Genomic DNA, 14,025 nt, shown 5'->3' with positions numbered 1-14,025 from the left:
CCACGAGGTCTAGTGCACCCCAGGGATTCTGGAATGCCTGTCGGTGGAGAGCTGCAGGCCGCAGAGCTCTGAAGGGGTGGGGGCATCAAGGCAGAGGTGCGTGGGGACCCCCTCACTCAACGGGGCTCGGACAGGGCCCAAAGGTCGGCAGCGCATGGGGCAGATACCCCATCCACGCGTAGAGGCCGGAACGCGTCCGCGGAAGACATAGTTTGTGCCGAATTCCAATCGCACAAGTTCCGACCTCTCGCCCAGCTCCAGGTTCCAGGGGCCAGAGAGGGGCTGCTGCCCAGGAGTCGGTGTGTCCGGGGAGCGGGGGGCCCCGAGACCCAGGGGCCGGGGTGCGCAGGCCTGGAGCGGAGGAGACGCAGCCCTATGGTGAGGGGCGAGTTGGGGGGCGTCACGGGGGTGCGGGGCACCCCAGAGCTTGCTTCGCGACTGCCACATGCCACGGGGGCGCAGGCAACGCGTCGCCCCGGGCGCTCAGCCGGCCTGCGCCGGAAACTCGCTCANCGGGCGTGTTGAGGGCATGGGGACCCTGGCCCTGCGAACGTCGGGGTGGGATGCAGAGGCTGCGGAGGGCCCTGCTTTGCAGGAAAGGGACGGGGACCTCGGAGATGTGAGGACAGACATCAGAGACTGTGGTCCTGGCTGTGATGTGGCAGACTTTCCTGCCCTGGGTCTTTGGTCCTTAGACCAAATTTGGGGAGAAGACAGCACCCATCAGGGTGAGTGAATATGAAAAGCATCCTCAGGACTGTCCCAGGGCAGAAGCTGGAAGCTGGTTTCCAAAGAGAAAAAAAAAATCAGAGTTTCCACCTCTTTCTCTGGGTCCAGTTAGGGGCCTCGTTCCTAACTTCTGCTGTTACTCAAGTCCCAGAAGGGAGGCATGGGCGGGGGNCTCAGGTCATGATCTCACGGTTTGTGGGTTCAAGCCCCGCGTCGGGCTCTGTGCTGACAGCTAGTTCAGAGCCTGGACCCTATTTAGGATTCTGTCTGTCTGTCTGTCTCTCTCTGATTCTCCCGTTCATGCTGTCTCTCTCTCTCTCAGAAATAAAAAAAAAATATTAAAAAATTAAAAAAAAAAGAGGCAGTATGGTGTATGGTTAAGGACATCGTTTGAGCCTGGGCAGAAAGATCCAGACTCGGAGATTAATTCGATGTGGCTAATGTAGCCCTGTGGGTTCATGAAATGGTGCACATTAATAGGAAGAAAAATTCAGGCTCGATAAAGAAGCCTCAACAGCCCATAGTTGTGTTATCATGAGTTCTTTGAATAGTATTCAGCTAGGAGGTGCGCCTGTGTGACTCAGTTGTTGTCGGAGTGTGGGACTTACTGCTTAGGTCATGATCTAGTGGTTAGTGGGTTCTAGCACTGCGTCAGGCTCTGTGCTGACGGCTAGGAGCTTGGAGCCTGCTTCAGATTCTGTGTCTCCCTCCCTCTCTATGACCCTCCCCTGCTCACCCTCTGTCTCGCTCTCAAAAATAAACATTAAAAAAAATATCATTCAGCCACCGGAAAGACAGAAATCCTGCCATTTGTGAAAACATGGATAAACCTGGAGGGCATTATGCTGAGTGAGATAAACCAGAGAAAGAAAGAGGTACTGTCTGATCTTGCTTATATGTGGATTCTAAAACTGTCGAATTCGTGGAACCAAAGAGGATGGTAGTTTGCCAGGGGTGGGAGTGGGAAAAATGAGCAGATGTTGGTCAAAGGGTACAGACTTAAGAGTTATAGGATGCATAAGAAATCAAGAGTTGGGGTGCGTGGGTGGCTCAGTTGGTTAAGCGTCAGACTTCGACTCAGGTCATGATCTCACTGTTTGTGGGTTCCAGCCCCGCATCAGGTTCTGTGCTAACAGCTCGGAGCCTGCAGCCTGTTTCTGATTCTCCCTCCCTCTCTGACCCTCCCCTGCTCACGCTGTCTCTCTCTCTCTGAACTAAATAAAACATTAAAAAATTTTTTTAAAAAAAGATCAAGAGTTGGATGCTTCACCCACTGAGCCACTCAGGCGCCCCAGATGGATGGGTTACTGGGCTTGAGTTTGGTAATTATTTCACGATGTCTACATATATCAAAGTATCGTGTCGTACACCTTAAATATACACAATTGTAATTTGTCAATTAGACATCCTTAAAGCTGGGGTAAATACAGACCGTTCCTTAAGTGGGGAATTTGTTAAGTATTGAGTCTTAGGAAGGAGGGAAAGAGAAACTGAGTAGCCATGCCCCATCCATGGTTGGCCTTCCCTTCCTCCTGGGGTCAGAGACTAGGAGACCCCAGAATGGATACAAATGGGGTGTTTGCCTCAGCTCTAGCCCTTTTCTTTCCTCTGGGTGCCCTGGAGTGGGGTGGAGCCTTGACTACACCATATGGCCTGTTTGCTATAGGGGGAAGAGGTGTACTTACTACCTAGTGGGCTTGGACTCCTCACTTGAGTATCTGGGCACCATCCTACTTCCCCCTCCTCCCCCCCCATGTCACTGCTTTTAACCTCAGGTAACAAATTCATAGGCGGTCATTCCTGTTCCCAATCTCAGATGAGGAAGTTGAGGAAGAGAAGTTCCATAACAGGATTATTCCTTCCCAATCTCATTTATACTTTGTTAGTCCCCTTCTGGAAGATAAGCCTCCTCATCTCGTCTAGATAGGATAATCAACTCCTCCTGATTTGCTGGGGGCAGTGGAGAGGAGGGGGCTCTCGGTTTTAGCACAGAAAATGCTGCATCTGAAAAACCACTTAGGTGCAAACAGACTGTGGGTCTCCTAGTTTCTAGACCAGAGGTTGCCACTTCTCTTCTTGACCTGTTGTGTGGCCACTGTGTGAAGACTGGTTTTTACAGTTTGTAAAGGTTTAGAAGAGGAGGGTGAGTAGGGAGGCTGAGGGAGGGCCCGGGTGGGGGGTAGAGAGGAGGCTGGAGGGGATGGAAGTTGAGGGTGGGGTAGGTATGGAAATGAGGGTGGGGTCTGGGGAAGGGTTAAGGGCAGTGGGGGGAGGGACAGGTGAGCAGGGGGGATGGGGAGGGAGGCTGAAGGGGAGGGTAAGAATGGAGATGAGGGTGGAGTCTGGGGGAGGGTGTAGGGGAGACGAAGGAGGGTAGGGGGAGCAGGTGAGGGAGCAGAGACTGGAGGCGCAGGAAGGGGACAAGAATATGGGACAGACTGGCACGTGGAAGACAAAAGTTTTACTTCCTGGCTCTGTTTTATCAACTCCTGCTCAACGCCCTCAAGGTTAGGGGTCTGAGCCCCACTGACAGGATGCGGGAGAGCAGAGGCCAGAGCAGCTCGTACTCACAGGAAGGATGTACAGATGCTGGCGTTGCCCGGGGATCCTGTCTGGGGATCCTCAGAGTCCCTGGAGCCCCCACGACGGACCTGGGTAGCGGAGTGTCCTCAAGGTCTGGATGGCATGAGAGTGGCCCGTGGGACAGAGGGGGTCTTGGCTTTGTGGCTCCTTTTAAGGGGCAGTGTGGACAGCCCACGAACCCAGCACCCACCAGTTCCATGGCCGGGAATAAATGTCCCTTTCCTGATCTCCAGCTCCCCTCTTAGTGCGGGGAGTTAATAACAGCTTCTCCCAGTGCTGGCCCAGAGAAAGCTGCTCCACGTCAGTCCTGTCCGAGGGGATCATCGTTCCCGCCTATCAGGCGAGAAGTCAGGGAAAGAGGGCTTCAAGCCTACCTGTGGGCGCCGGCTGCAGACACAGGGACGGCGCACTGTGTGAGAGCTCAGGTGCCCAGGACCAGTCTGCCAGCCCCAGGTTCATGGCCCACGCCTGCTTGGTTTGGCCTTCTGTCCATCGTCAGTCCTCCCCAGTCCCGCTCAGCCTGACAGCTTGGCTCTGGGAACCTCTGCCCTCTGCCTGCTCCAACGAGGGCCCCTCTTGGTGGCCTCACGCCCGCTCCTCACTACTCAGGGCTCCTCCAGGACCCCTGATTCTTTCATCAAGCACAGCTCTGTGGTTTGGCTTGGAGATAGGCCCCCAGAACCCAAAGTCTCGCTCTCTGAGCCTGCGGACTCACAGTCTTCAGGTGAGAGACTAACGGCCCAGGGAACAGGCTGTGGAAATAACTGCTGATGGCAGGTGCTATCAGGGAAGTGAGGGGTGGGTCTGGAAATGGGGAGATCTTCTACACAGAATGGTGAAGGAAGGGTCCTTAGGAGCCGCTGTTTCTATCGAAAGGATGGGAAGGAGGGGACGGTGGGTGAAGGAGGGGATATGGCGCTATAGGAAAAGCTTGGATGGGGCTGTTCAGGCTGGATGGAGCTTTGATGTAATTGTGAAACTCATTGAAAACGTGTGTGCCGCATACTCACAAGTGCCTCTGAAAGTTCCCATCACCTGTTTAGTGTATGTGTTTGGGAAGCTTTGGATTAGCAGGTGGTAGAAAGGGGGTCACTTGGGTGGCTCAGTCGGTTAAGCATCTTGATTTCAGCTCAGGTCATGATCTTACAGTTCGTGAGATGGAGTCCCTGGTCACTNCCGCGAGATCATGACCTAAGCGAAAGTCGGACGCTTAACCGACTAAGCCACCTGGGCGCCCCACTTGGGTGTTGATTTTAAACAACAGCTTTAATTAAGAAGGTGCTTTGGGGACCATCAGGGAAATCTGAATATTACCTAGTACTAGGTTACCAAGGGCTCTATTTTACTTTACCTTTTAAAGATTTTAATTAAAAAATTTTTAAATATTTATTTTTGAGAGAGAGAGAGACCAGAGCACAAGGAGAAGGGGCAGAGAAAGAGAGGGAGACACAGAATAGGAAGCAGGCTCCAGGCTCTGAGCTGTCAGCATAGAGCCGGATGCGGGACTTGAGCCCAGGAGCTGTGAGATCATGACCAGAGCTGAAGTCGGAGGCTTACCTGACTGAGCCGCCCAGGTGCCCCAGGTTTTTTTTTAAGTATGCTTCACACCCAGTGAGGAGCCCAATACTGGGCTTCAACTCACAACCCTAAGATCAAGACCTTGATGCTTAACCAACTGAGCCACCCAGGCGTCCCTTAATATTTATTTTTTTAAATAAACTTTATACTGAATGTGGGGCTCCAACTCCCCACCCTGAGATCAGAGTCACACGCTCCACCCACTGAGCCAGCCAGGCGCCCCTACCAGAGGCTCTTAAAAAGTTTTAGATACTGTGCTCCCTTTAACATGATTGAATCTCACCAGTTAAGTGGTGAGTGAAAGAAGGCACACATACACACGCACACCAGACACACACGTTCCTGTGCTGTGGTTCCGTTTGGGGAGAAGTTCAGCCACAGGCAAACGACGAGTGGAGGAGAACCGTTCGGTCTGGGCGACGGAGAGGCCGTGGGGGCACACGCTGCAAGCGCGCAAGCGGGTCCCCGCAGTGGAGACGGCCTCCCCGCTCATCGTTTGCCTGGGGAGAGGGCCGGGCGCAGGCCCAGCTCCGGGGTCCCCGAGTGTCCCCCCCGCCCCCCGCCCGGGGTCCCCGTCTGGCGCGCGCCCCGGTGGCCCCCAGCCCTCCCCTGGGGCTCACCCTCCGGATTCTCGTGCTCTCCTCCAGAGGTGCACCTCTCTGGACCTTCAGGCTGTAGTGCGTCTCCGGAGACTCGCGCCCTGGTTGACTCCGCCGCTTCTGGGGGCCGCGCTGCCTCCCCTCCTGCAGCCTGGGCTTTGCCGGGTCCGCAGGTGCGGCTTGGGTCAGCAGGTAGGGCCACACCCGCGGCTCGGCGGTACGCGGTGGGAGGGGCTCAGGGGCCGCGCGCGGGCAAGCCGCTCGCCCAGCCGGCCAATCCCCCTCTCCTCCGTGTTTCTTTCTTTCAAGCACATTTTGAGTAACTTCTTGGTGACAGGCTCTGTTCTGCAAACTCGGATAGGGCGCGAGGCACCAGGCAGTTCCTGATCACTAAAGCTTGCACTCTGGAGCGAGGTCCCAGGCAGTCAGTGGATAGTCTGCACTCTAAGGACATAAAAAAGCCAGGGGGTGGGGGGTAGGTGTGTGTGGGTGGGGGTGCCTGGGTGGCTCGATCTCTTAAGCATCTGACTCTTGGTTTCAGCTAAGTCGGTTAAGCGTCCGACTTCAGCCAAAGTCATGATCTCATGGTTTGTGGGTTCAAGCCCCGCATCGGGCTCTGTGCTGACAGCTCAGAGCCTGGAGCCTGCTTCAGATTCTGTGTCTCCTTTCTGTCTGCCCGTCCCCACCTCAAAAATAAATAATCATTAAAAAAGTAAATAATCATATGTATTTTTTTAATCCATGGGTTCCAAAGGAAACTGAAAAAAAAAATTACCCCAAAGAATAACTGGACTCATTTTTTATTGTTGCAGTAAACAAGGACATAGAGTTCTTATTTTTAAGTTTATTTATTTGATATCTACACCCAACTTGGGGCCGGAACTCACACCTGGAGATTAATTAAGAGTCTCACTCAGCATGGGGCACCTGGGTGGCTCAGTCGATTAAGCGTCCGACTTCAGCTCAGGTCATGATCTCATAGTTAGTTCTGTGGGCTTGAACCCTATGTCCAGCTCTGTGCTGACAGCTCAGAGCCTGGAGCCTGTTTCAGATTCTGTGTCTCCCTCTCTCTCTCTGACCCTCCCCTGCTCATGCTGTCTGTCTGTCTGTCTCTCTCTCAGAAATAAATGAAACGTAAATTTTTTTTAAAGGGTCTCATGCTCTTCTGACTGAGCCTCCCAAGCACCGCTGAGTTCTTGATTCTGACCAAGAAAGGATTGAGCTTTTTACGTATACTTCTGTATGGATTCTACTTCTTTCTCAGCTATGACTATGTTATTTGTGAATCGATAAGGAAATGTTCTCACAAGCAGAAATGTGTCTCTGATGACTGTGGGGAGACTGGAGGAATTTAGTAACGTCCATCTGTAACCTCTGTTGGGTAGTTGTTGCTCAGATGCTGATTCCAACAACCAAAGCTAACAAGATATTTTAAGACTTAAAAAAAATTTTTTTTTAAAGTAATCTCTGCACCCAGTGTGCAGGCTCGAACTCAAAACCCAGAGATGTAGCATTACATGCCCTACCGACTTAGCTAGCCAGGTGCCCTTGTTTTGAGAAATTTAAATATGGCATAGGTGTCAGGTTTGTAGAAATCAATGAAGATCACTCCCAAATGAGAATGAGCAAATATTTATTCTCTTTTTATGTGTGTGTGTGTTTTTGTTTGTTTGTTTAATTCTCAAGTTAGTTAATATATAGTGTAGTCTTGGCTTCAAGAGTAGAATCGAGTGATTCATCACTTATATATGACATCCAGTGCTCATCCCAACAAGTGCCCTCCTTAATGCCCATCACCCATTTTCCCCATCCCCATCAACCCTCAGTTTATTCTCTGTATTTAAGAGTCTCTTATAGTTTGACTCCCTCTCTCTCTCTCTCTCTTTCAATGTTTATTTTTGAGAGAGAGTGTGAGCAGGGGAGGGGGAGAGAGAGACACACAGAATCTGAAGCAGGTTCCAGACTCCAAGCTGTCAGCACAGAGCCCGATACGGGACTCGAACCCACAAACTGAGAGATCATGACCTTAGCTGAAGTCTGACGCTTAACCGACTGAGCCACCCAGGTGCCTGTGCCTTCCTCTCTGTTTTTATCTTATTTTTCCTTCCCTTCCCCTATGTTCATCTGTTAAATTTCTCAAATTCCACATATGAGTGAGGTCATTCTCTGACTTATTTCACTTAGTACAATATACTCTAGTTCCATCCACGTTGTTGCAAATGGCAAGATTTCATTCTTTTTCATCATTGGTAGTATTCTGTTGTATAAATGTACCACATACTCCTTATTCATTCATCCATCGATAGACGTTTGGGCTGTCTCCAAACTTTGGCTACTGTTGATAGAGCTGCTATAAACATTGGGGTGCATGTGCCCCTTGGAATCAGCACTCCTGAATCCTTTGGATAAATCCCTAGTTGTGCACAGGGGTCACAGGGTAGTTCTGTTTTTGATTTTTTGAGGAGCCTCCGCACTTTTCCAGAGTGGCAAATATTGATTCTTGCTGTAGCGAGATAGCCCGCGTCGATAACCGACTGAGTTTGTCAAGCCAGGGAGCTGACAGCTTTATAGAAGGAAAGAGGAAATCCCGGGATATGCCCTGATTGGAGACTGGTTGACACGGGATGGAGGGATACTCACCACGCGGTTCGTGGTGGGCATATTTGGCTTTGTCTGGCTGGTGAAGGTGAGGGTGCTGGCAAAGGTGAGGGGAGCTGTCCAGCCCTTCTGGGCTGATTGCTGCGCAGCTTGTGGTTTGGTTTCCTGGTTATGGGTCAAAGCTCTCACGTATGTTCTGGCTCCTGTCTGGATTCATCTGTCGGGCTACCCCAGCGCCTCTCAACCTGGCACAATTGACGCTTGGGGCTGGATAACTCTTCCTGGGGGCGGGGAGGTCTGACCTGTGAACTGTGAGCTGCTCAGCGTCCATTTGGGTACCTGACAGTGACACCCTCCTCCCCTCCAGTGTGACAGCCAAAAATGTCCCCGGGTGCTGCCAGATGTCACCAGGTGCGCAGAACCGGCTCCTGGTTGAGAAGCGCTGTGTTAAATGAGGATTCCTTGGGCTGTGCACAATGTGCGTGAATTTCATCGATGGAAGCCACCCAGAAGGGTTCCCGCAGAATGATTCAATCACGTGATGTTTAGGACCAGGCAAAAGTCAAACCAGCCGTTCCTTCTGGGGTCGGGGTGTCATTGATGGCTTAGGGCAGGCAGCCGGGGGGGAGGAGCACAGCACCTGCTGGAGGGGTTGTCTCTGGCCAGGAAGAGAATGAGAGGGTGGGCGCAGGCCTCCTAAAGCCAAGTCTGCCCCAGGAGCATGTCAGCTGTCGACGACGAGGTGCTAGTTGGTGGGGGAGCGCACATTGGAAGGTGGGGAGCGTTGTCTCCTGGCCCGACTGAGGGTACCCCGGTTCTGAAGTTCAGGGTGGACTAGAGATGTCAGAGCCCTGACACTCCCCCTCCCCCCTGCCCCGACAACCTGAGGACACCTTTATGGGACAGGTGGGCAGCCTTACGGCATCTCCCTGCACGGGAGTGCCAAGGCCAGGTCTGACACAAACGTGCATGATCCTGCAGCCTCCGAATCTCACGTGTTCCTGACAAAGCATAGTTAATGGGATCATCTTGGGCTCATTCACAGATGCTGTGAGCACAGGGAGGGGGCAGGGAGGAAGGAAGCAGAAGGCCTGAGAATTTCCTTGGAAGGGCCTGTGGTGTTTAGTAGGTGGAGAAGAAGAAAAAAAGATAGAAAAATGGAGGACGGGGGACTGGAGATATTTGGGTGTTCAGCACATAAAATAATGGCTGGGAAGGTGACCAAAAAAATAAATTAGAAAGAAAAATAAACCAACTTCCTACCTAATGATGTTGACTAAATCTTAGTAGTGGAATGATGGTGAAGAGAAACAAAATCACAAAATCAAGACAGAAGAAGCAGGAAAAAAGGTGACTGTCTTTTTACTAGTCCCATATATACACACACACATATATATATGTATATGTATATACACAGGTATATTTATATACATTTTTATATAAATCTTTATTGAGATATCATTAAAACATTTTTTCTCCAGCTTTACTGAGATATAATTGATACATTAACATTGTGCAAGTTTAAGGTGTGCATGAAGGTGTTGATTTGATGCGTTTACGATTGCAAAATGATGACCACTGTGGCATTAGCTGACGTTGCCATGCGGACACGATTGTTTCTTTTTTGTGGTGTAGATAATATTACACTTCCATGTCTTCTAGTGACTTAATACATCCAGGTAGGCACCATCCTAATTAAGACAAGAAACATCATTATCCCCATTCAGTTTCACTGCCTCTCTTTCCGCTTCATTCCACCACATGGGCATTGGCATTTTGTGTCTTTTTTTTGGAGCATCATGGTTTTGAAGCATGTCCATGTTGTGTAGCTCTCGTATCTGTCCCTTGTTTGGGCATTGTTGCAAATCATGACAATATGTGACTTTGTGTCTAGCTTCTTTCATTAGGTTCTTTGTGGTGATGTGGAACGGAAGGGATTAGATGTGAAGCCTGAGGAAAGAATCTGAGATTCCTAAATGGGACAAAGGGAGTAGATGTTAGGATCTTGGCAGCAGCCAAAGTGGACTATTGTGTGGCCAACAGAATGGCCAGGGAGAGCCTTCAAATTGGGGCATATGCGGAGTTGGAAGGAAGGTATTGGATGTTCTGTGTAAACCAGGGAGGTAGGGTAGGCGCCATTAGCGGATCCTGGAAGTGCCTCCATGTTTCTCTGGGAAGAACTGGTCTTGAGGTCCACCCCAGCGAATTGCTCTGGTTCTTGTTTTTGCTGCATATGCCTGCACTGGGCTTTCTTGAGTTTTGCTCTGTGGTTCTTGAACCAGACCTAAGGAGAAAAGAGGAGCAATGGGTTGGTGAGTCCAAAGGAGATTCCACATGTTTTCATTTTACTCGATACCATGGACAGTGCTAGGTGAGAACAGCTAGCTGTACCACTCTGCCACCCAGATCCAAGTACTGGAAACTCTCCCAACCTCTGGGAAAGGAAGCGGAAATGAGAGGTGGTAGGGACAGAAAGTGAGGCAGGCGTCAAAACACCCAGGGCAGGAGAGACTGATGTCAGCACACTGAGGCCAAATCTGACCTGCAGCTGTGTTTTTTTGTATGATGCATAAAGTAAGAACAGGGTTGTTGGTGTGTGCATGTGTTTTAAGTTTTTATTATTTGTTTAAATAATCCCTACACCCACACCCATCACGGGGCTTGAGACCCTAGAACAGGAGTTGCACACTGTTCTGAGCCATCCAGGTGCCTCTAAGAACAGGTGTTACATCTTTTAACATTTTATGCGAATGCAGGCACATCCATTCGTTTACATATTGTTGATGGCTGCTCTTACGCCATCCCTGCAGAGCTGAATAATTTGGGCAAACGTGACGTGGCCCACAAAGTCTAAACTCTTTGTTGCCCAGCCCTTTATGGAAGAAAATTTTTGCTGATCCTTGCTCTAGGGGTTGGGAGGGAGGGATTCAGGGTAAGAGTCTGGGTCTGTAGAATTGGGAATTATCCTAGGGTCTCTGAATTTAGGATATTCCAGGGAGGTGGCATGGCAACCTGCAGCACTGTTGGATGCATGTCCAGTTTCGAGGCCATCTCCTTTTGAAGGTTGGGAGGGGGGTACGGGTTCTGACTGAACAAGAATTCCAAGGCTTCCAGTTGGTCCTCAGTGAACATTGTTCGTTTCCTTTGTGAATGCTTCTGCTGTTTTCCTGGGAAGGGGAGAAAGGCACAGATGAGGGGTTAAGACAATTCTGTCCTCAAAAACCTGAACTCCCCTCCCTCTCCAGAGGCCAAGCCATATATTGATACATGGCGTGGATGACTCTGGTTACGTTTCCTGAGCTTCATTTTGTCATGGCTGCTCTTCCACATACTCAGCATAGGAAAAAGTTATATATTTGTTTATTTTTTTAAGTATCTGTAAAAATTTAATGTTTTTTATTTATTTTTGAGAGAGAGAGAGAGCACAAGCAGGGAGGGACAGAGAGGGAGACACAGAATCCAAAGCAGGCTCCAGGCTCTGAGCTGTCAGCACAGAACCCAACACATGGCTTAAACTCATGAACTGTGAGATCATGACCTGTGCTGAGATCGGACACTCAACAGACTGAGCCACCGAGGCACCCCTTGAGGATTTTGTTTTTGAGTAGTCTACATAGAATGTGAAGCTTGAACTTAAAACCCTGAGATCAAGAGTCACACGCTCTACTGACTGAGCCAGCCAGGTGCCCCTGGAGAGGGTTATTTAAAATAAGGATATTAGGGCGCCTGGGTGGCTCAGTGGGTTAAGCATCCAGCTTCAGCTCAGGTCATGATTACACGGTTTGTGAGTTTGAGCCCTGCGTCGGGCTCTGTGCCGACAGCTCCGAGCCTGGAGCCTGCTTTGGATTGTGTCTCCCTCTCTCTCTCTCTGCCCCTCTCCTGCTCGCTCTCTGTCTCTGTCTCTCAAAAAGGAAATGAACATTTAAAATATAATAACATAAAATAGTAATTTAAAAAAAAGGATTCCTTGTGTGTCAACTCCTAGATTTTGTGTGGGGGTGGGTGGGTATAAGAGGAAATCTCTGTACTTTCTGCTCAGTTTTGCTGTGAAACTAATACTGCTCCAAAAATAGTTGATTAATGATCAAACATTGTTGCTCTCATGGATTTCATTTAGTGAAGACACAGATATACACAAACTAAAAGACACACGTACTTTATGTAGTGCTAATAAGTACCCTCTCTGTAGAGGAGGAAAATTCAGAACAGGGAGGATAAGGAATTTGGGTGGGAGGTTTTAGTTTTAATGACCTATGAAGGAAGGTCTGTCTGGGTGAGGTGAGGGTGTGAGCCATGTGCTTATCTGCAGGAATAGAAATGCAGACAGAGGGAACAGATCCTTGAGGAATAATAAAGAGATGAGTATTCTTGCATAGAGAAGACAAGTGGACAGGTGTTGAGAAATTAGTCCATGTTGGAGGGGAGCAGGTCATGCAGGGTCCTGTCGGGGAGGTGGGCCGAGTGAGTGGGTCATCTGGCTCCTGTAGAATCTAGCGCTTCTGGGTTCCCTGAGCTCAAGACGTTTTATCAGGAGAACAGACAGTCTTAGGGGTCACTGGGTCTCCAGCACCTGGACTGATATTTCCGTAGGTTTGGGATGAGGGCATCCAGTGACCTTAACACGCACATTTGCTTCTTCAGGGTTCAGAAGTTTCAAGTGTAGTTGGAGATGACTAAAGTTCCTCTCACAAGCTACTGAGGATTAAATTAGGTCATGTCTGTGAAATGCAGGACTTAACATATCATGAGGCTTCAAGGAACCTACTGAATCTCACACACAGTATATTGATGTCATTCTCCCATGCACACACGGCGCTTTCAACATGGTCCTGGTGTTACCGCCTTTGTCTACTTCCATCCAACATGGCACCCAACTTGGTCGGTGTGGCCAGGAGGGCACAGAAAATACTGTGGGATGTCACTTCTGAGCTTATGAAAGCCTCTGTGCCTTCTGTCTCGGACACTTTCTCTCTTTTGGATCACTTGTTCCAGGGGAAACGTTATTGAACATCCCGAAGGCAAGGCCCTCTTGACAAGGATCTGAGGTCTCCAGATGAAAGTCAGGGGCTGAGGCCTCCAGCCAACAATGTGAATGGGCCCTCTTGGAACTGGATTGATCCTCCAAGTTCAGTTACGCCTTAGATGACTGCATTCTTTGTTGACAGCTTGATTCCACTATGCATTTTTAACAGTGTTATTGAGATATAGTTGATGTATAATAAACTACATAATTAAAGTGTACAATCTCATAAATTTTGATATATGTATATTGACACGCTCATGAAATGCATAAATGCATTTATCCTCAGTTTCCTCTGATCCCGTTCAAAGTCATCCACCTGATAATCTCAGGTCATTGTGGACTTGACTCCATACTAGTTAAGGACAATAAGAAAAGATAAATACATCAAGAGCTAGAAGGTTTTATGTCAAAGGAACTTATCAGACTGTATGTGTTAAATATGTGAAGTTTATTATATGTCAACTATATCTCATTAAAGCTGTTAAAAAAATTATTTTAGGAGCCAACTTGATTATTTATGTTTATAGGACTCTATACTCAACAATAGCAGAAATTAAGTATTCTTTCCAGTGCATATGGAACATTCATCCGGTAGAGCATATGCTGGGCCCAAAACCAAGTCTGAAAAAATTTTAAATGATTTAAATCCTACAAAATATGTTCTCTGAACATAGGAGTTAAGATAGAAATATGTAAAAATAACTGTAACATCTCTCTCCCAGTGTCTGGAGATTAAACACATTTCTGAATCAAACAGGGGACAAAGAAGAAATCAAATGGTATTGGGTCAACTGGGTATCCGTATAGGGAAAAAACGAACTTCAACCTTTCTCTTGAACCATATGCAAAGAATGAACTACGGGTAGATTTCAGACATAAACATAAAGCCTAACTCTAAAACTTCTGCAAGAAAAC

The 14,025-nt window shown here is 49.0% G+C and overlaps 1 protein-coding gene across 1 annotated transcript; it reads right to left on the bottom strand.

Annotated features, from left to right (window-relative positions):
- Window positions 1-10,059: 10,059 nt before the first annotated feature.
- On the bottom strand, window positions 10,060-11,219 carry DPRX (divergent-paired related homeobox). The gene is made up of 2 exons (XM_077756901.1): window positions 11,100-11,219; window positions 10,060-10,371 (listed from the first exon to the last, which is right to left on the bottom strand). The coding sequence occupies exons 1-2, from the start codon at window positions 11,217-11,219 to the stop codon at window positions 10,060-10,062; spliced, it is 432 nt and encodes a 143-aa protein (XP_077613027.1).
- Between the last annotated feature and the right edge of the window lie 2,806 nt (window positions 11,220-14,025).

The sequence above is a fragment of the Crocuta crocuta genome, unplaced genomic scaffold (genome assembly GCF_008692635.1).
Source record: "Crocuta crocuta isolate KB4526 unplaced genomic scaffold, BGI_CrCroc_1.0 scaffold142, whole genome shotgun sequence".
NCBI classification, from domain to species: domain Eukaryota; kingdom Metazoa; phylum Chordata; class Mammalia; order Carnivora; family Hyaenidae; genus Crocuta; species Crocuta crocuta.
This window is presented reverse-complemented; position numbering and strand designations above follow the sequence as displayed.

Excerpts from the sequence above, each read along its gene's own strand:
- DPRX (XM_077756901.1), bottom strand. The coding sequence starts at position 11,219 with ATGTTCACTGAGGACCAACTGGAAGCCTTGGAATTCTTGTTCAGTCAG. Across the intron at positions 10,372-11,099 it reads TGCATCCAACAGTGCTGCAG|GTCTGGTTCAAGAACCACAG; the intron begins GTTGCCATGCCA and ends TTTTCTCCTTAG.